This window comes from Nelusetta ayraudi, unplaced genomic scaffold, assembly GCF_046127955.1.
Source record: "Nelusetta ayraudi isolate G7.1 ecotype Tasmania unplaced genomic scaffold, CSIRO-AGI_Nayr_v1 ptg000042l, whole genome shotgun sequence".
In the NCBI taxonomy this organism is placed as follows: Eukaryota; Metazoa; Chordata; class Actinopteri; order Tetraodontiformes; family Monacanthidae; genus Nelusetta; species Nelusetta ayraudi.
Genome location: NW_027466092.1, coordinates 17,280,639 through 17,299,201, shown reverse-complemented (window position 1 = coordinate 17,299,201; position 18,563 = coordinate 17,280,639). Strand labels below are relative to the sequence as shown.

The window sequence follows — 18,563 nt, the reverse complement described above, 5'->3', positions numbered from 1 at the left end:
ATAGGGTCATTTTGCTTCAGCAGATGAAGGAAGAAACAAGAAAAACGGGGCAGTCAAACGGTCTTTTCACAGATCCATTGATACAGTGTCTTACAGGAGGCATCCATCCAAGACATCTTTGTCTCTTCATTGATGTCTATGTGTCCACAGTCTTCTCCCAAGGGGTCATTAAGTTTCCAGTCATCAGGCTCAGACCCGGATTCCGGTCTGCTCAGCCAGTACCTGAAGGAACAGAGGCAGGGACTTAGTTTCATAATTGGACCTTAAAGTTTACATTTTGGTCAAATTAGAATTAGTGCAAGTGCCCCTTTGCTGTCTTACTGTAAACCTGATGTAACTGATCTGCCGTCGACCCAGAGCCAATTCCCCTCCTCCTCTGCATCTGTCAAACCGATCCACAGCCTGGTGTTCCCCTGGTCCAAGGCCCGGCTGGTCTCCAGGACAAAGTTCTGGTTCGAAAGCAAAGAATTTGAACTACCACACTTAAAGAGTGATATTTCAGGGTCTGCCTGGCTGATCCTTACCTGTTTGTCTTCATTGTTGACGATGAGCAGGTCACCACCCTGTGTCTGGCACCAGGCTCTGCTGGAGCCCCATGCCAGCATGCGAGAAGAGAAGTAGTAGCACTTGCTGTCAAACAGCTGCCAGCCCTCCTGGCACGTTCTGCAAAGCCGCTCTGTGGAAAAAAAAAAAAAAACATGGCAAATTGAACAGGAATTGAAAGCATTTTGGCTTTGTTGAAAGTGTTAAGTTAAAGTTAAAGTGCCGGACATTGTCACATCCCAAAGGATGCAAAATTTGTTTTCCTCATTTGATCCATCATCCCCTGAGGGAGCGGTGGGCAGTGGTGCCACACCCGGGAATCATTGGGTGATCTAATCCCCAGATCCAACCCCGAATACTGAGTGCCAAGCAGGGAGGCAATGGGTACCATTTTTACAGTCTTTGGTATGACCCGGCTGGGGATTGAACGCAAGCTTTCCCTATGCGCTGCTGGTACCACTCCATCCACCTACAGGACAGCTGTCCGGCCTGCAGGGTCTCCTGAACTTCCAAGGGTGGCTAAGACTTAAAGGGTAACTATCAGCTGTATTCAACCCTCATATCATGTGCAATATTCCACACTGTACATGAACTGAAATGTTGTTTATATTTCAATTACATGGTCACTATTGCACTCGACTACCTTGCACCCACTGTTAGACTGTTGCATGCAGCAGGCCTGCCATTGTTAATCGTCTGACGTCTACTTTTATTCTGTACTCACTGTCTTTTTCTTCTCACCACTTTTATTGCCTCTTATTACTCCTTGTGTTTAGGACTCTTTGTATCAGTGTTGCTCTTTGTCCTCCTAATTGCCACTTATCTCACTGAATCTGAATCTCAGAAGGGGTTTGGTTATTTTTATTGCTGATGACGCCTCAACAGAAATACTACTCAATAGATGTTCTTAAAGGAACTCTGACTTGCATGACATTTGATTCTGTGGCGCTTCTGTGGCCATCACAGAAAGTCAGAGAGCTTTCCAAAAAAATATTTAAAAAAAAAAGACTTGTCTGTAAACGTATCTGTTAATTCTGAAATTAGCTAAAGGAAACTAAAATGCACGCACCTTTTGTTTTGTGATTGACCACTGGGCAGTAGAGGTTTAAAGAATTCAGGGCCTCTCTTGTAGAATTGATCTGTGCCGCCATTTGCTCCTCACGCTCCACTGCTTTCTGCCTCTGTGCCATCAAAGTGCTTTGCAAGTTCTGGTTGTGCTCCTGAAGCACTGTGTTGCTTTGTGACACCTTCTCACAGTCGGTCCTCTTCTTCGCTTCTCCTTCGTACCTGTTGTTAATTTCCGAAAGCTGACGATTTTTCTCTTTCAGCTGCGAGAGCTCATCCCTCAGGAGGAGGCTGATTTCCGAGAGCTGCTGCTGCTCCTCCTCTCGCTGAGCATTGGAGTCGACAAGATGTCGGATGGTCTGAGACATGTTTCGCTTCTCCTCCTCCAGCTGGAATTTGTTCCGAACTAGACGCTCAACCTCTTGGGTGAGTTGGGAGTTTGTAGAAGTGAGATTGACAATTTTCTCCATCAGCTTTGTGCTCTTTGAACTCCAGGCCAGATTGTCGGACATCAACTCTGCTGAGGTCCTGTTAAGGACTTTGCTTTGCTCCTCCAGCTGGGCACTGTGCTCTTTCAGGGTTTCTTTGTCACTTCGCAGATTTGCATTGGCTTTAGTGAGAATGAGGTAGTTCTCGCTGATGTTGTGGTAGTCCAACAGGAGGCTCCTCCATCCTGGTCTGCTGTTTGGCTCAGTGTTATCTGGAAAAGTGAAAGAGCCGTTACAGATTTAGTCAATGGAAAATTGTGCTGATTAGTAAAATCAAAAGATGTAGCCTAGCTAAACTGGAATGCCGGTAACATACAACTTCTTATTTGATTCACTTTAGAACTCAAATCGGAAAACAAACTTGGGAGTTTGTTTTAGCTGTGTGTGATGATGAATGATTCTGATGTACTTGTACTTTGTATGCAAGTCGAGGTGGTAGCAGAGTATTTCTTCAGATCATGGTGAGGCTGAAGGCAAAGTGAGAAATTAAGCTACCATAGGATGATTGCATTACCTTTGTTCATGCTCAGTATCAACCATGAGAGATGAACTGCTGCTAAATGTTAGGAATTCAGAACAAACCTTTTGTATTGTAGAACATGCCACATCAGTGTGATGTGTTCCAGCTTTCCCACTGATCTCACTACAGTTTATGTTCATTGCTAATTAAGAGATGCATGCATGAAACTTAAAATGAGAAGTAAAGATCTGCACGGCAACAAAATCTTGTGGTGGACAACATCTTGATTTGTTTTTTTTAATGATCCAGCACCCATCTAAGCTTTCTGGATGTGCGTGTGTATCTGTATATCTGTATATCTGTATTTTTTTTTGTCATGCACAGAAACTTACACAAGATTGAAAGAGCTACGCAGACGACAAGCAACGACAGACACAGCACCAGGAGGCCGACCAGCAGACGGACATTCTGGTGGCTTCTTTTGCTTCTGAAACAACTTGATGCTAAGAAACACAACAGAACCATGTCAGTGATTATTTTAGTCGTACTTCACACTGACCCAAAATGACTTTTGTTGTGATTAGCGGTCTTCTTCTTGAATAAAGAATAGTCTTTGTTTGTATGTATTTTATAAGACATTTTACTTGAAACTTGTTTTGAATCAACTCAGTGTTGTCTTAAAAATTTCAACTTCCACTTCTCAAAACAATATGTTTAAAAGGTTTTTACCAACAACAAAAAAAAAAAATGCAATTTGTGCCTGTAATTTATGTAATACTTTAAATACAGCTAAAAAAAAAAAAAAAAAAAAAAAAAAGCAGGTAAGAGACACTTAGATTGTATGATTGAATTATTCCAGCATGTAATTCAATTTTCATCAATTTTCAAATTGCAAATAAAGTGATTGGGGGAAGAAAGTTCTGTAATCCAACTGGCTAGATTACTTACCTGCCTCCTGTTCCTGCTTACTTTGAGGTACTGGCATTGAGCTGGAAGTGGGACTATTTGTCCATCTCAGCCACCGAAGATTGACCATTTTCACCACTCAGCCTTCAAGGAGACAAAGTCACAGGAGCATCAGCAAGTCAGGATGAATTGTTCGTTACAGAACAAGCTGCATGAGGAGCCAGCTGGACACACTGATGCTGCAGTCATAGGTGTAACTGTGTGAAAGGGGACTCAACAGTGCAGGAACCTGCAACCAATTCAGAGTTAACATGGCTAGACATCACAAAGAATTTAGTTCTGGTTGGCATTTTGAAGTACAGATTTCAGAATGTCTGAAGAATACTGCAAAATGCCACACAAGCTCATGAAAACAATATATCTGAAGCACTGCTGTTTCAGCATTTTACATTAATGCCGCTGCTAAAAGCTTAGCTGTTAGGTATTTTCTATTTAATTTCCCCATTAGAATGTAAACCTTGACTATTTACACAACACCGGTGGCTCTGCCTGCCATGTAGTATATAAAGGACAAGAAAATATGCTCATATAATGTGAAATTCAACTATATATCTAATAAAGCTACAACTATAAAGAATTCTCTTACTTGGAAAAATGACTAGCAGATAAAAACTCACCCTGGTCCTATGGCCTCTCAATCCGTCTGTAGTCCTGATGAATGCAGCAGAAATCTGTGAACCCCCACCCCCATTTAAAACCCTCCATTCCCACCCCCGTCTTCGTGCAGATGCTCAAATAATAGCATGCTATGTTTGATGTTAGCTTATCTCTTCTTACCGAACAATAGCAAAGCGAGGCTGCAACTCTCTCTTTGTTTGACTTGTGAAGAAGACAGTTGACTTATTAAGTGAATGATAAGATGTTTGGAGTGATTTATGAACATCTTTAAACTTCTGCTGGCAGTGATGTGTCTTGTTTCACTTTGGCCAGCGGGTGGTGACATGCCATTTTCAGTTTGTTTCAGTGAATTAGCACACAGTTACATTCCGGAGCTCTGGGTGATTTTCAGAATTTATTAGAACAGTTAACAGCATCCAAGCACTCCAAACACTGTTGTTTCAAAGAGATTCCATTGTTATTAAAGACACTTGTGACTGTGGGATACAGTGAGGTGTGAAATGCAACGCTGGCACTGCAGCAGAGGCTGTGAGATAAGAGGGAATCAGAGGGATGTCTGTCTCTATATTATATATATATATGTATATATATATATGTATATATATATATATATATATATATATATATATATATATATATATATATATATATATATATATATATATATATATATATATATACATATATATATGTATATGTTTATATATTATATATTTCTGTCATATATACCAGCCCTCTTGGGGAACTGGAAGCTCCCAGTGAAGAAACAAGCATACAGGGAGGACACAGCCTAACACCAGTGGCTGCTGTCTTGCCTAAGTGTAAGTAAGTGTGTGACGGTGTTAGCGCGACTCTGTGCTAATGGCCCTTATCAGCCTCATCCTTTACATCCTGTAATGAGGCCAATAAATGCCTTCTTCACTGACTAATTTAGATGCTCTGATACCTGTGGCTGCTTCCTCCGCGGTAAGCACTGGCTAAAACCCATCGGCCTCCCACTCCATACAGGAAGAAATTTCTGACACGCTAAATGGTGAGGAAGCAGGATTGTTCACACACAAAGCAAGTCTCCTCCTTCAGACACAATGATGGAGAATGTGAAGACAGATATAAGTTTGAGTTTAAAATAAAAACATTGGCGCACTTGCTCTGAAGCAGGCTGTGATGACGGGCATGACTCATTCCTGGACTTTACTGTTGCGAACTACCATGTAAATCAGGATGGGAATAAGGCTCACAGGGACCAGTATGAGGGTGACCATTATCTCCTCAGGAGGATCTATTATGTCTTGGTCCTCTTCCTTTGTACAGTTGTGAAAATATTGTGAATGTATTGAGAAGAAGAAGTCCTGAATTTGAGAGTTTGGGAAGAAACAGCCCAAAAATTTAGACACCTGCTCCAGGCACAGTGTCATTTCGTTGTATGGTCTGCAACAGAGAGAAAAACATCGAAAGGAAGAAAAATACAGAGGAAAAAATAGATTAATGTTGATACATGACTCAGTTTTCTCTTCATGAAATTCTCTTCTGTGAAATGAAACTCTTCAGTTGCCACAGCAGGGTGGTACATCTACCTGCAAGTCGGACTGAAACTGTTCTGGTCAAACTATTTCCTGTTGCATGTCATAAATAGAGTGCTCTCTGTGTGGGAGCTCACTCAGGGTGTGGCTGTTTGCTTTACCCACATAAAGATGGATCATTTCACCCTGACACATGCAATGTGACTGACTCCTATCACTCAGTTGCCCCCTGTGAAGAACAACAGGAAGACCACCAACTAAACAGCCTCTTCGCTGTGCCAGAGTTTGATGAATAAGATCACTCATGGTGCCTTTTTCCAGCGCTGACTTGGTGAACGCTGCGTTTTGATTTTAACTATTAAAAGAAACCAGTTTCCCCACAAAATAATCATGAAACATGGATAAAACATACAAACTGCTGGGAAATGTAGCTATTCCGAATAAAAAAGAGGAAAGGGTCTTTTCAAGAATTTTTTTTTACTTTTTTTATTTAACAAAATTAATATAAATGAAAGAAATCATAATATCACTAAATTTTCTCTGATAAAGCTGTATAATATCATATCTGGTACTTCTTTAGAAAAAACTATAAGATTGACTTTTGTGTACAACTGACAACTGACTTCAGTCCACTTGATGGCACTAAATGTCAGATATAATGTTTTTTAAATATACTGTATGTTGAAACAGTAAAAATAAGACACGTTTACAAAAAGGGGCATCAGTCAGCAAGCTAATTTACCTGGATTCTGTGATTGTTTATGTTTTCACATTTTATGACTTGGCTTGTGCATTTTTTTAGAATTTGTTTTCAATTGTGCCTTTTAAATTAATTTTAACGTTAAACATCTTTTGCTTCTTGGTTGACAGTATAAAAGCAAGACAAACACTGTCACAACCAGCGCTCACTAGGCCGCTTCTCCTGAAATTAAAAAGAACAAAACTCCCCAAACATTCACATCCTAAATCATAAGTGTCAAACTCTGGTCCGTGGGCCAAATTTGGCCCACATTGTAATTGTATTTGGCAAAACAAAATCACTGCTGGCCCGCTAGTCTTATACAGCACATGTACCTCTAATACTGAAAATCCCAGAATGCTCTGCTGGTATTTAGGTCAGTCAATCAGGACAGAACGTTCATTGAAGGATATTATTATTACTGAACTGGATTATTGTTGTTATTTTCAATTTAAATTTATTATTAGCCCGTGGAAAAAGGTTACTGTTGACATTTAAATCAGAGGGCTGCAAATAAAAAATAGGCATAGGATTTCTTTTACATTTACATTGTATTTATTTTGATGAGTTTTTTTAATTTGAAATTTGATTTTTTTTATGTGTGCAATATTAAGTAATGTATTCTATAGTATTAAGCTTTGCTTGTTCCATATTCAGGTTGAAGTAAAACTTGTTAGGTTCCATACAAAAGGGTTCACTTTCATATCTTGAGGAAATTTTTTTGAAGAAATCTCAATGTTGACCAAGTTTGTCCAAGTTTTAAATGTTGGCCAATTGTGTGTTTGAGTTTAACACCCCTGCTATAAATCATAGAGGTTCATACCTAATGACGTTTTCGAGCACACACCAGTCCTCAGGGCTAATCAACGTCATCGCCTGGTGGAAAGGGTACACACACCATCTGTGACCATAGATCTCCAGCTGGTCTCGATGACACTTGGTCTTGATGACACTTGAGAACATTGTTTCCTGCTCCTGAAAGGTTTCTGCAAAAGCATCCAAAAGACACATCACTGACACAAACTTATTTCTTCCTGATTTCATCGCATCATTTGGCTGAAAGTGAAACTGTTGATGCCCCGCTCAAGAGTTTATACCTAAGTACTTCCTGTGAGGGCAGGTCGTGTGGGGAGGCTGATAAAGAAGTGGAAGAAAAAAAACAAACCCACCATCATCTTCTGTGATCGCATCTGATGTTTCGTTTCTGATTATCTCCTTGATTCGGTCCTCAAGTTGACTCCTCTCATCTTCCGTTGAATTAAAAGTCCCATTTCTGGATCTAAGTGTGTCTGGAGGCCAACAGTTAGACATACATTTAAAATGACAAATGATGGCTTCAATAAAACCAACCATGATAATTATCAATAGTTTACTCTAAAATTGATATGCTATTATTTTCAAATCTGACCTTTTCGTGAAGACTTTATAAATTAATGTATATCTTGGACATCACCGAAGGAAAATAATATAATCAATTTTTTTTCATGTTGGAATAAGCATCCTTGATTGGTCGCAACTTGAGTCACAGAACTAGTAGTAAGAAAACTGGCTGGACAGTCAAATTGAAAATTTCTTGGTTCAGTTTCCCCTTTTTTTAAAAAAAAAAAAAGAATTGTGGGGGGAAAGAGCTCAAAGCAATTTAAAATGCTATTCCCCCCTCAAACAAATCAACGTGTTGATTTAATAACTTAAAAAAAAAACAAGAAACTTACAATTGCCATCAGTGAATGTTTGGTTCCTCAACACCTCACGTGTCATGTTAGCTGCTTGTAATTCCACAGCACCTGCCGAAATGAGAAGCGAATCACAATAAACCACCAAAACAGCGGTTTTGAACAGAAACATCTCTAAAATAAAATATGTCTGCGAAGCAAATCGTACCAAGGCTGAGGAGCAAGACCAGCAGGTGCAGGATCATGGTGGAGAGCGATCATGTGGAGATCTGCAGGGACCTCTGAGGAGCCGAGTGGCTCCAGGAACGAGTCCAGCCCTCCTTATCTGAGGGCACTGATTGTGTTCCGCAGATGGACAGGGCGCACTGAGGAATTTCTGAAAGGCAGGACATCCTGTTTAGTTTTGAGATGCTGTGGGAAGTGATGCTGTGACAGCTAAGATGGTTGATCGCACGGCTTTCAGACCTTCAAAATATAAATAAAAGTTGCGAGGAATAGAGAATAGGTGGATGGACGTGGACACGCAAGCGCACACACACACACACACACACACACACACACACGCACGCACGCACTAGGCAGGAGATCAAGATTCAAATCCTGATGGAAGCTAAAAGTTGTTTCCTTAATGTTTCTTTTGTTCAGTTTAAGTCGTCAAAAAAGCTGCATTATCAGCTGTTGGACAGGAACACTTTCTGAACAATGACTGAATTCTATGCTCTTAAAATACCTAATTTGTAAAGTATTTCTCTCATTATCAGATTTTATGTTTCACCTGTACTGCGGTGGAGTATAGCCGCGCATAATTCACTTTCAAAAGCCACACTCCAGTATTTGACATCACAGTGGTACACATTCCTTAAGCGTAACAGGCCTGATGGTGGCGCTGTGGTTCATATTTGGCAGCTTGTTATCTGATTAGGTGGAAAAGAGGCCCCTGGGGACAACACTTCAGATAACCGCACCCCCCCCCCCCCCCGCACCCCCCTCCACACACACACACGCACGTATGCACACAACATCTCAAGAAGGGCAAAAGACGGTGTTGACCTAAAGCAGGAATGTGCACCATTAGCAGCAACAGCTTCCTGTCTGCGAGGTTGGTGGCGAGCAGGATGCCAGATTTTGTCAGGCTGCGCACAGGAAGCTTTTAGCAGATCTCTGCAAGTTTTCTGTGTGAGACGACGCTGCACTTCCTTATCTCACATATGCATACAAATGTTGACAACGAGTTGACAACAACTGAATGCCCTGGTTTCTCACTTTAGAACCAATGAAGAAAAGTTATCTACAAAGTAAGAATCAATCAGAATACTTCGCAAAATGCCTCACACGGGGCCCGGGAGACCTCTTTCGCTAAATCTCCAACAGCAAGTGTGCTAGACGTCCCCCGGTCTTAATTTCATCTATAGTGCATGAACATGTCAGTGACAGCTGAAATCAGCAATCAAGTCATTTCAGTCGAATCATGTCAAATAGAAAAGATTAGGCAGGGGTACCGCTCTTTCTCTCCTGCCCACCAGGTGTCCTCAGTGTGTGCCTATCTGTGTCCTCTGATTATTATTCTTTTCTTCTTGGGACTGGTTTCAGTCAGAGGTGGGGTCCAGTTTATTCTAGTGGGGATACTCTGATACCCCCCTCCCCATCATACACATCTGTCCAGCCGCAGCTACTTCAACAACAACAAATGAAGTTTCAGCAATCAAGTGCAAAAAGTGGTGCAAACACAAGTACATTCTCTAAAGCGGCCCTAAAACAATGGCTGACTATCAAACAGATAAGAACATAAAACATCCTTTTAATCACATTTTTAAAAGGGAAAGTGAACGTTGTGTCAAAAAAAACAGTAATTCGGAACCTTTTCTATGGTTTTACAGCGTATACCTGTGTATCATGTAGACTACACCACTGGTTTCAGGATTCTCACTACAGGCATTTGAATCTTTGACTTTCCCCTCAGAACTAGTTCTCCACATTAACTACCATTACAGGTTTTGCCTTAGAAATATGGCCAAAATGACGCCCCAGCATATTTCAGAATAGCATCAGCAGGGGACCAAAAAGGACAGGTTTGACCTTCCAGCTGAATGCTTTTTCACTGGTTCCTCTTGTGCACTTCCACCTCTTCTTCTTCAGCAGCAATGGAAGGAGAAGGTCTTGCGAGGGTTCTATCTCCTCATTTATATCTTTTAACTTGATTGGAAACTGTTGATGTTACAACTCAACGGAGATCGGTTTCAATTTTCTGAGGCTTCAAGTCATTCTGCAACTACCAGAGATCATTTCAAGCAGCAGCAGTTTTAGCTCAGGAATTGCACTTCACACCTGTTGTCTCTGCGTCTGAGTGGGGGGGGGGGGGGGGGGGGGGGGGGGGGTAGGAGTCCTGTATTTAATCACTTTCACATGCACTTCCTTATTGAAAACTTGCTTACTGTCTTTTTTATTGGAAGTTACAACAGTACTCTGTCACTGTGCCATACAGTTTATCTAGTTTTTCTTTCTTTCTTTCTTTCTTTCTTTCTTTTTTTTTTTTTTTTACAGATACTATGAAACTTCTCCCCTGACATTTCCCATAGCTTCAGTGAGTCTCCTCATGACTGCATCCATTCATCTGGACAGTCACATCTTTGCTTTCTTCTCTGCTAATCCATTTTTCGAACCTAAGAATAAAGTAAAACACAAAGTAAACATTAATTGAATTCATGTAACTAATTTTGTTGTGGTCAGGGTGTGTTTTGTTTTAATCAACTTCACTTCACTTCATGCTCATTTTACAATAATCAGTTACTGTTAGAAAAAAAGGCTTTTACATTGCAGACAGAAAAAACAACCAAAATTCAGGATGAACTGTAAGAAGTTCAGCACAGGAAAAGAAAAAAAAAGTGTAAAGTGCATGCAAGTCGGTTTAGTTATAGAATAGTTTAAAGTATGAAGTAATTAGCAAATGACTTCTGGCCTAGTACTTATATCGTACATAGATATAGTACTTATGTATAGAAGTACTAGAAAGATATGATAAATAAAATATGTGCTATCTTATTTATAGATAGAACATATAGATAATGTGGTACTGTGCATCGTGGGAACAAGTAAAGAAGCAACTTGTTCCCATCATGTCTAGTCTAGAAACGATCAGCGTCATCATGACACAGAAGGCCTTGCCCCTTTCTTGCTTTCGTACTATGTCTCCACCTGGTGGCGGCGGTGGTTGTTGATGAACCTGTAGCTCACGTGTTTTTTCTTCGATGCACGGCAGCATCAGGTAAGACGGTGACCACGATTTTAATCATAAAAATATATACTGTATACATTATTTATGAAGGCGTGAAAAACTAATGGTTAATATCTTATTTTGTATGAAAAACAAACAAAAAACATCTCAATGCCTCAGTCAAACATCTAGGTTGTTTTTTGTTTTGTTTTTTACCTCCCAAACAATTTTGAATAATTCAAAAAGAATATAAAGGACTATTATTATTATTATTATTATTATTATTATTATTATTATTATTATTATAAATAGACTATTATAAACAATTAAACGAAAAAAAAAATAATTACTAGTTTAAAGCTTAAACATTACAGACAATTAAGGTTTTTATTAAAAAAAAAAACGGAGATAGATTTAAAAATAATAACAATATATTTTACATATATGTATATATCATTAATATATTAATACACACATTTTGAGGCGTTTTTTATGAAAAAAATATTTTTTTAATTATGTGGATTTTGAACTTTTATCAAGAAATTAATTTGTTTTTTTCACACAGCACAATACGCAGCACAATATATTTCAAATTAGACTGTAAATTCAAAACAAAAACAATTGTTTTACCACACCAGAGAGTTTGTACCATAATAAATTACGTTAAAATTCACGACATGTAGCTGAGTGCCTCCTTATAGGTCACTAGTTTCGCATCACAACCACACAAACACCAGCCTAGGAGTTTTCAAGAAGAAACATGTTTCAGAACGATAGCCCAGCTGACTTGATGTGTACACCCTTTCCCAGAATCAGAAACAACCTCAGCCAAACCGGAAGGTATCGCCAGCATCTGGCAAGCAGTTTTTTTTTCAGGGTGACAAATCATGTTGTCAGCAGAAAAAAAAAAAGAAATCTCACTCAGTAGAGAATAGTTAAATTATTTTGCTAAAAAAAAAAGGTTTAATGTGCTATGTTAATAAAAGAGCATAATGTCTTAAATTGTCAATTAAATGTATTTTCTTAAAAATATTGCAACATCTGTTTAGGAAGCTGCAGCTGTTGAGAGGCTGCTTGAGATTTTTCCTGGATCAAGGCAATCGTCACAAGTGAATGGGGGAAAAAAAAGATCATTCTAAAATACTAAATGAACTCACACAATGAACTCATTATGAGAACAACCAAAGTAGTTTATCGCTGTGATGCTGTGAAAAGCATAAGGTGACTCTTGAGGTGAATTAATTTCATTGTGACGGAGAAAATTTGAACCAAGTGACATTGTATAAGGTATGGTGGTGCAGCAGTTATTGAATCAGCAAGGAAAAGCTGGCTACTTGTCCCAGGTGTGACCCTGTCATCACCCTCAGACAACTGGGAGAGGATCCATCATTCAGAGAGTGCAGGAGAAGTGAAATGAATGAATTAATGAATGTATAAAAAGTGGCGACATGGTGGTGCAGTGCTTAGTGCTGTCGCCTCACAGCAAGAAGGCCATGGGCTCAATTCCGGGCCTGGGACTTTTCTCTATGGAGTTTTTTGCATTTTCTACCTGTGCCTGTGTAGGTTCTCTCCAGCTCCCTCTCACAGTCCAAAAACATGCATGTGAGGTCAATTGGAAACTCTTAATTATCCATCGGTGTGCATGTGAGTGTGAGTTTGTCTTTGTTTGTGGCCCTGTGACAAACTGGCCACTTGTCCAGGGTGTCACCCTGCCTTCGCCGTATGTCGTTTTTATTATTTCCATAACAATGCAATTGCAATCTAATATACTTTAAAGGATTTATGAAGTTACTCTCTTAAGCTGGGAGCTTGTGCGGTGATTGTTTCGATGCCTACAGCTTCAGCAGCGGCTTGTCAACCTGTTGTGGTTGCTGATGGGCGACACACCCTGAGGCGACCTCCTGCTGAACGTTTAACCTTCACATATATTCAGACACAGTACATTTCACTGATAGTGAAAAACTGTCTACATGCAACTAACTGGACTCAACTCACGGGCACTGAAAGTTCACCAAAACCTATACAGCCACTCTGATTGGCTGAAGCTGCTGCAGGTTTTCATCCTTACCCCTTGCTTTGTGTGCCATCCTCTCAAACCCAAAGAGGAGAGACAAGGACTTTGAACATGTGCAGCACCTCTAACAGCAGCGGTAAGATCGCCTCGCAAAAGCCTCACTTCAACCTTGATGATAAGTCTAAGAATTACTGATGGAAAATATGAACTGACTCAAGCTGCAGCACTTGCATGATCAATATTTTGTTTTGCAGCCAATCTTGAAGGCAGCGTATCATGAGGTTCGCTCTTTGAAACTGAGGTTAGGATTTACTAGTGGTTGGGCTTTGCTCAGAGTGACTCACATGGTTGTGTTGAAATCTCATCAGCTGAATGAAAAGACGACGCTCCTCAGACAAATAACTGCATTTGAAATAACACACATCTATAGAAATATAACTTCATATTTTAAAGTGAAAGCTGCTCATGGATCCCACTATGGCATCAAAGTGACCTTTGAAATTTAACTGCTCAGATCTGAGATGATCTGATATCTGAGTAGTGTAACCCAAAAAATACATATATTTTCTCAAAGAACAAGAAAACAGCATGCATTTTTAAAGAATAAGAATAAGAATAAGAATAAGAATAAGAATAAGAATAAAAATAAGAATAAGAATAATTTTAAAACTGTCAAAAAAAAATCTAATTTCTTTTGAATGTTTTGATTTTTGGCACTACTCAATAAACGAAAGAACAATGGGAACAAATGAAGATTTGAGACAGAAATATGACAGTGGGTCAAGAACTCGAAAGAACGGCCAAAAACTGTTAAGTGAAGCCGTTTGTCAATGGTTTATGGACACAAGAGGAGCACTAAACTAACTAAAAAGAAGATTACTAAATAAAGAAAATGCACATTATTTTTTTATTGCCTAATGATTTTTATTCAGGTAACTTTTTTTTTTTTTTTTTTTTTGTTTTAATATGAATTAGATGTTTTGGCATTGCTATTGTTGACGTTATGGGCAGAAGCTATTTTGGTTGATGGTACTAAACCTTAACAGTATAACAAAAAAGTTTCTTAGAATTAACAAAACATTTGGAACATGAGCGACAAAGGGGATCAGTCAGTGGAGGAAAAGGTTTTTGGTCATAAGCGTAAAAGAACACACACAAAAGTTGATTCTGCATTCATGTCTAAATAACTGAATATTTATTGCAAATAACAATATAATTTTACATAGAGCATGAAAGTAACGCCTTGTTGTTGTTCCTTTCTTATTAACAACATTAATGAAATAGTGTGAAGTGGGGAAGACCCGGGTCGTCAGGTATGACTCAATGGCTCGAGTCTGTTTCTTTCCTCTTTTCCTTCAGCTGTCTCAAAACTATTCAAACAAATTGGTGTGTTCCTCTTATGTAAATGTTGGTTAAAATTTGGTTTTGGTATTAGGTGAAGTATTTTAGTTTGCAACTTAGCATTGTTTCACTTATTGAAGTTAATATTACGAGTCTTCTTCACTACGATTCTTTTCTTACTGCGCGATTTTACTGATTTAAAGGCTTTGGTGGTGCCCATCAATTGACAAATCTAAACTTGTTCTTATTTATTAACTTCAGAAATAATAAAATTAATATCAAACAGAATAGCCTCAGTCATATGCTAGTAGTAGTAGTATAGTAGTATAGTAGTATAGTTATATGGCCTCTTACCCACCGAGAGACTCTCTGAATGCGTCTTCAAGTGTTGAGCTGAAAAAAGGAAATGCCTATTTAATATTTCCAGCAGTCTGATGCCGTGAGTCTGAAGTTAAAATGGTGCGTGGTGTTTGTGAAAACGTCTCATAAAGGCTGCTGGCACGCGACACTGACTGATCTGTGGAGCCCGTGGGCTTCCCGCCGCCAACGGGCCGCTGCCAGTCACGCAACATGTCAACCACACTGAGTCAAAATTGACGGCTGCTCCCTGAGAGTGAGAGACAGGCTGAAGGTTTTCTCATTTCCGTCGCTAAAGCCTCGTATTTTGACTGAAAGTACAATTCAGTTTAAAATCTCTCTGTATCGTATGGCTCCTGAGACAATGATGACATTTAATGCTTGCACGAACACTCTGAGCTGTGACGCACTATAAACTTAGTTTTCTTCATAAGATATTATCCAAAACCCAAAAATGACTTGCTTCATTTTATTAACCTGAAAATTAATAATTTCTTTTAAAAATACACTAAAATGCTTTTCATTTTGCAAGGACCATATTTTCAAGCGGAAACATGTAAAACAGATAGAGAGAGCAGTATTGGGAAATTAATTATAATATGCACTACAAATCATAACGATATACACATAGTATATGTAGAAAATAAAATCATTTTCTTTTACATCTTACATGTTCCATGTGCCCCCCCCATTCCTCACAACCACCACTAGCATCGTTGTTTGTTGATGTACAGTATCTTTTTTCATATGTATTTCTTATGTATGCATTTAACATAATGTATGTCTGACTTGATGAATAATTCTAGTCTTAGGGAAACAAGACACTCAAAAGAAGAAATTGAATGTAAAACTAACCCTAATCCTAGGACAATATGAACAAGTTGATATACGTTGACTATCAATATAAACGTTGGTGAGGATTTGCAGGCCGACTGTTATAAGGTCACACTGAAAACATTTAATAAATACAAACAACTACAGCAACAATTAGAATCAGGTATTTACTTATTGCCCCCGCTGTGTGAGTCATGGTCTCACCCTGTGCCCCCCCCCCCAGGGAAAAGAATCTGTGTCCGCCACTGTAAAATCCCCCAAATGAAATCACCCAAGCAGTTAGTCACACTGCCTCAGATATGTCCATAAACAAAACTTGTTTTTATCTCATCCTCAAGTGATGGCGTACACCGACTCCTACGACTACAACTCCTCCGACTACGACTCAGATTGGTGCGGGGTCGAAGAGCAGGAGCTGGCCATCAACGTGTTCCAGACGTGCGTCTTCATCGTGGTCTTCCTGCTGGGCGTGGCGGGCAACGGCCTCGTCATCGTCACCTTCGCGGCCTACCGCCGCGACCGCCTGCGCTCCACCACCGACGTCTTCCTCTTCCACCTGGCGCTGGCGGACCTGCTGCTGCTCCTCACGCTGCCCCTGCAGGCCGCTGACACCCACCTGGGCTGGGTGCTGCCCGTCGCCCTCTGCAAGGCCACGCGGGCCACCTACGCCATCAACACCTACAGCGGCCTCCTGCTGCTGGCCTGCATCAGCATCGACCGCTACCTGGTGGTGGTGCGCGCCCGCCAGATGCTGCGCCTGCGCCGCCAGATGCTGCCAGTCGGCATGGCGGCCTCTGCCGGCGTCTGGCTGGCTGCCGTCCTCCTCAGCCTGCCAGACATCCTCTTTTCGGGCGTCACGCGCACCGGGGACAACTTGTTCTGCGGCCTGCTGAGGAGCGGGGGGGTGAAGGCGGCCGCCAACGGGGCCGTCATCGGCGTCTTCGCCCTGTCGCTCTCGGTGATGGTGACGTGCTACTCCCTGATCGCCAGGGTGCTCCACGAGGGGCACGCCCAGCAGCAGCAGCGAGGGAAGCAGTGGCGCCGGCAGCGCACCCTGAGGCTGATGCTGTGCCTGGTGCTGGTCTTCCTGCTCTTTCAGCTGCCGTACACGGTAGTGCTGTCCCGCAAAATGGCCGGGAACTTCTGCGGTCCGCTGCTCGAGTACGTCACCTGCACGCTGGCCTATGCCCGCTGCTGCATCAACCCCGTGCTGTACGCGCTGGTGGGCGTACGCTTCCGGAGCGACGTCTTGCGACTCCTGCGTGGTTCGGCCCGTCCGTGCATGTTTGATGGGGCCCAGCTGACAGCCAGCTCGGTGACCCCTTCCTCGCCCCCCAGCACCATGCTCTTAGCTAGCTCTCCAACCAGCCTTACCCCGAGGTCCCCTGGATTCAGTTAAAAATTGGTATTGGTACAAGAATTGGTACAAAAAAAATATGTCTAAATGCTCACACCATTGTTGCATTATTCCAACCTTTGACCATTCATCTAGTTGGGCAATTTGTCTGTGCCATTTTGGTTGCGGTGGATTGTTTTTCTGTTACCTTTTTTATGTAGAGTAACGCAGACTGTTAAGTTTCCTCCATTTTTACCCTTGGGTCTGCAGTCACACCCCACAAAAATCTCCTTCAGCCGTTTATGTTCTTCTGTTTGCGTGATCATACTTTCATGTAGAAATCAAGTCAAGCATTTGTTAGTAGTCGAGTCAGTACAGCTTTTCGGTAGATGAAAAACTGGTTTGTTTTCCAGTACATGCACATGCCGGAAAGCATGACTGTTTCATGCAAACTTTTCCATGTTGCTTTCAGAGCAAAAAGGTACCAAAAGTGAAAGGTTTCTCTGTAGAGTCTTAGAGAGCATGAGGTATATGAATCTAGATCTTGCTACCTATGAATCAACTCTCGAAGACTATGATGACCTTAACAACAACTGAGAGCATTCTCAGGCATATCTTGTGTTTAGAGCGTCGACATTCATAGGCAAGAAGTTGGTGAAATGACGACTGAAATGACAACTGTTGTTTGAATTGTAATACTGTGACTGTGACTGTAGCATAAACATGTCATTAAACATAATTCATTCATTCATTCATCTTCTATGCCCACTTATTCCTATTCAGGGTCACGGGGGTCTGCTGGAGCCTATCCCAGCTGTCTTAGGGCGAAGGCAGGGTGATACCCTGGACAAGTCGCCAGTTCATCGCAGGGCATTAAACATAATGACAATGAGAAAGGCATGGTACATTATTGTTTCACGTACATACAAGCCACAGCAGTTTGTGTAACTACAAATATGTGAGAAACAGAATAATGTCCAAACACTGTGTTATTTATTTCCAAGTAAATTGAAGGTTAATGGAATTAGAAGATAGACTGTTGACAGACCCAGAAGCTGTCACTCAGGCATGTGATGCAAGTGCACAAGTTCACAGTTCCATGGTTCGTGCAGAGTCAGGGTCACGGGGGTCTGCTGGAGCCTGTCCCAGCTGTCATAGGGCGAAGGCAGGGTGACACCCTGCATTTATTTCAATTCAGGTCTTAATTTTACACCCTGAATAGTTTACTGTATATACGTACAGCAAAACTATGTAAAAACGAAAGTAAAATGTCTGCATGCTTTGTTTTTTGATTTTTGTTCTCAATAAATACTTTGTTAAATTCTAACATGATTGTTTGTTACTGTAACAGAGTTAAAAAAAAAAAAAAAAAGAAAAAAAAAAAAGAAAAGAAACAGG

The 18,563-nt window shown here is 40.7% G+C and overlaps 3 protein-coding genes across 5 annotated transcripts; 1 reads left to right on the top strand and 2 right to left on the bottom strand.

Moving 5' to 3' along the window:
* Window positions 1-33: 33 nt before the first annotated feature.
* Window positions 34-4,204, bottom strand: LOC142893985 (uncharacterized). Of its 3 annotated transcripts, none has more exons than XM_076035049.1 (7): window positions 4,140-4,204; window positions 3,505-3,606; window positions 2,949-3,059; window positions 1,613-2,308; window positions 525-676; window positions 322-449; window positions 34-222 (listed from the first exon to the last, which is right to left on the bottom strand). In XM_076035049.1, the coding sequence occupies exons 2-7, from the start codon at window positions 3,590-3,592 to the stop codon at window positions 54-56; spliced, it is 1,344 nt and encodes a 447-aa protein (XP_075891164.1). In that variant the 5' UTR covers window positions 3,593-3,606; window positions 4,140-4,204; the 3' UTR covers window positions 34-53. The 3 variants fall into 3 exon arrangements, with proteins under 3 accessions (XP_075891164.1, XP_075891166.1, XP_075891165.1); XM_076035051.1 differs by having other exon boundaries at window positions 3,526-3,606; window positions 4,140-4,174; XM_076035050.1 differs by having other exon boundaries at window positions 4,109-4,155.
* A 311-nt stretch (window positions 4,205-4,515) lies between these two features.
* Window positions 4,516-8,437, bottom strand: LOC142893986 (receptor activity-modifying protein 1). The gene is made up of 5 exons (XM_076035052.1): window positions 8,281-8,437; window positions 8,112-8,183; window positions 7,569-7,688; window positions 7,223-7,385; window positions 4,516-5,568 (listed from the first exon to the last, which is right to left on the bottom strand). The coding sequence occupies exons 1-5, from the start codon at window positions 8,315-8,317 to the stop codon at window positions 5,319-5,321; spliced, it is 642 nt and encodes a 213-aa protein (XP_075891167.1). The 5' UTR covers window positions 8,318-8,437; the 3' UTR covers window positions 4,516-5,318.
* Window positions 8,438-16,169: 7,732 nt separating this feature from the next.
* On the top strand, window positions 16,170-18,274 carry ccr10 (chemokine (C-C motif) receptor 10). The gene is made up of 2 exons (XM_076035542.1): window positions 16,170-17,865; window positions 18,135-18,274. Exon 1 carries the CDS (start codon window positions 16,170-16,172, stop codon window positions 17,226-17,228), a length of 1,059 nt encoding a protein of 352 aa, XP_075891657.1. The 3' UTR covers window positions 17,229-17,865; window positions 18,135-18,274.
* Window positions 18,275-18,563: the final 289 nt, after the last annotated feature.

Coding starts and splice junctions, on each gene's coding strand:
- LOC142893985 (XM_076035049.1), bottom strand. CDS start 3,592: ATGGTCAATCTTCGGTGGCTGAGATGGACAAATAGTCCCACTTCCAGC. Junction 2,309..2,948: donor CGTAGCTCTTTCAATCTTGT/GTAAGTTTCTGT, acceptor TCACTTTTCCAG/ATAACACTGAGCCAAACAGC. Junction 450..524: donor TCAACAATGAAGACAAACAG/GTAAGGATCAGC, acceptor CTTTCGAACCAG/AACTTTGTCCTGGAGACCAG.
- LOC142893986 (XM_076035052.1), bottom strand. CDS start 8,317: ATGATCCTGCACCTGCTGGTCTTGCTCCTCAGCCTTG. Junction 8,184..8,280: donor GGTCTTGCTCCTCAGCCTTG/GTACGATTTGCT, acceptor TCATTTCGGCAG/GTGCTGTGGAATTACAAGCA. Junction 5,569..7,222: donor GTGCTCGAAAACGTCATTAG/GTATGAACCTCT, acceptor TCTCTGTTGCAG/ACCATACAACGAAATGACAC.
- ccr10 (XM_076035542.1), top strand. CDS start 16,170: ATGGCGTACACCGACTCCTACGACTACAACTCCTCCGACTACGACTCA.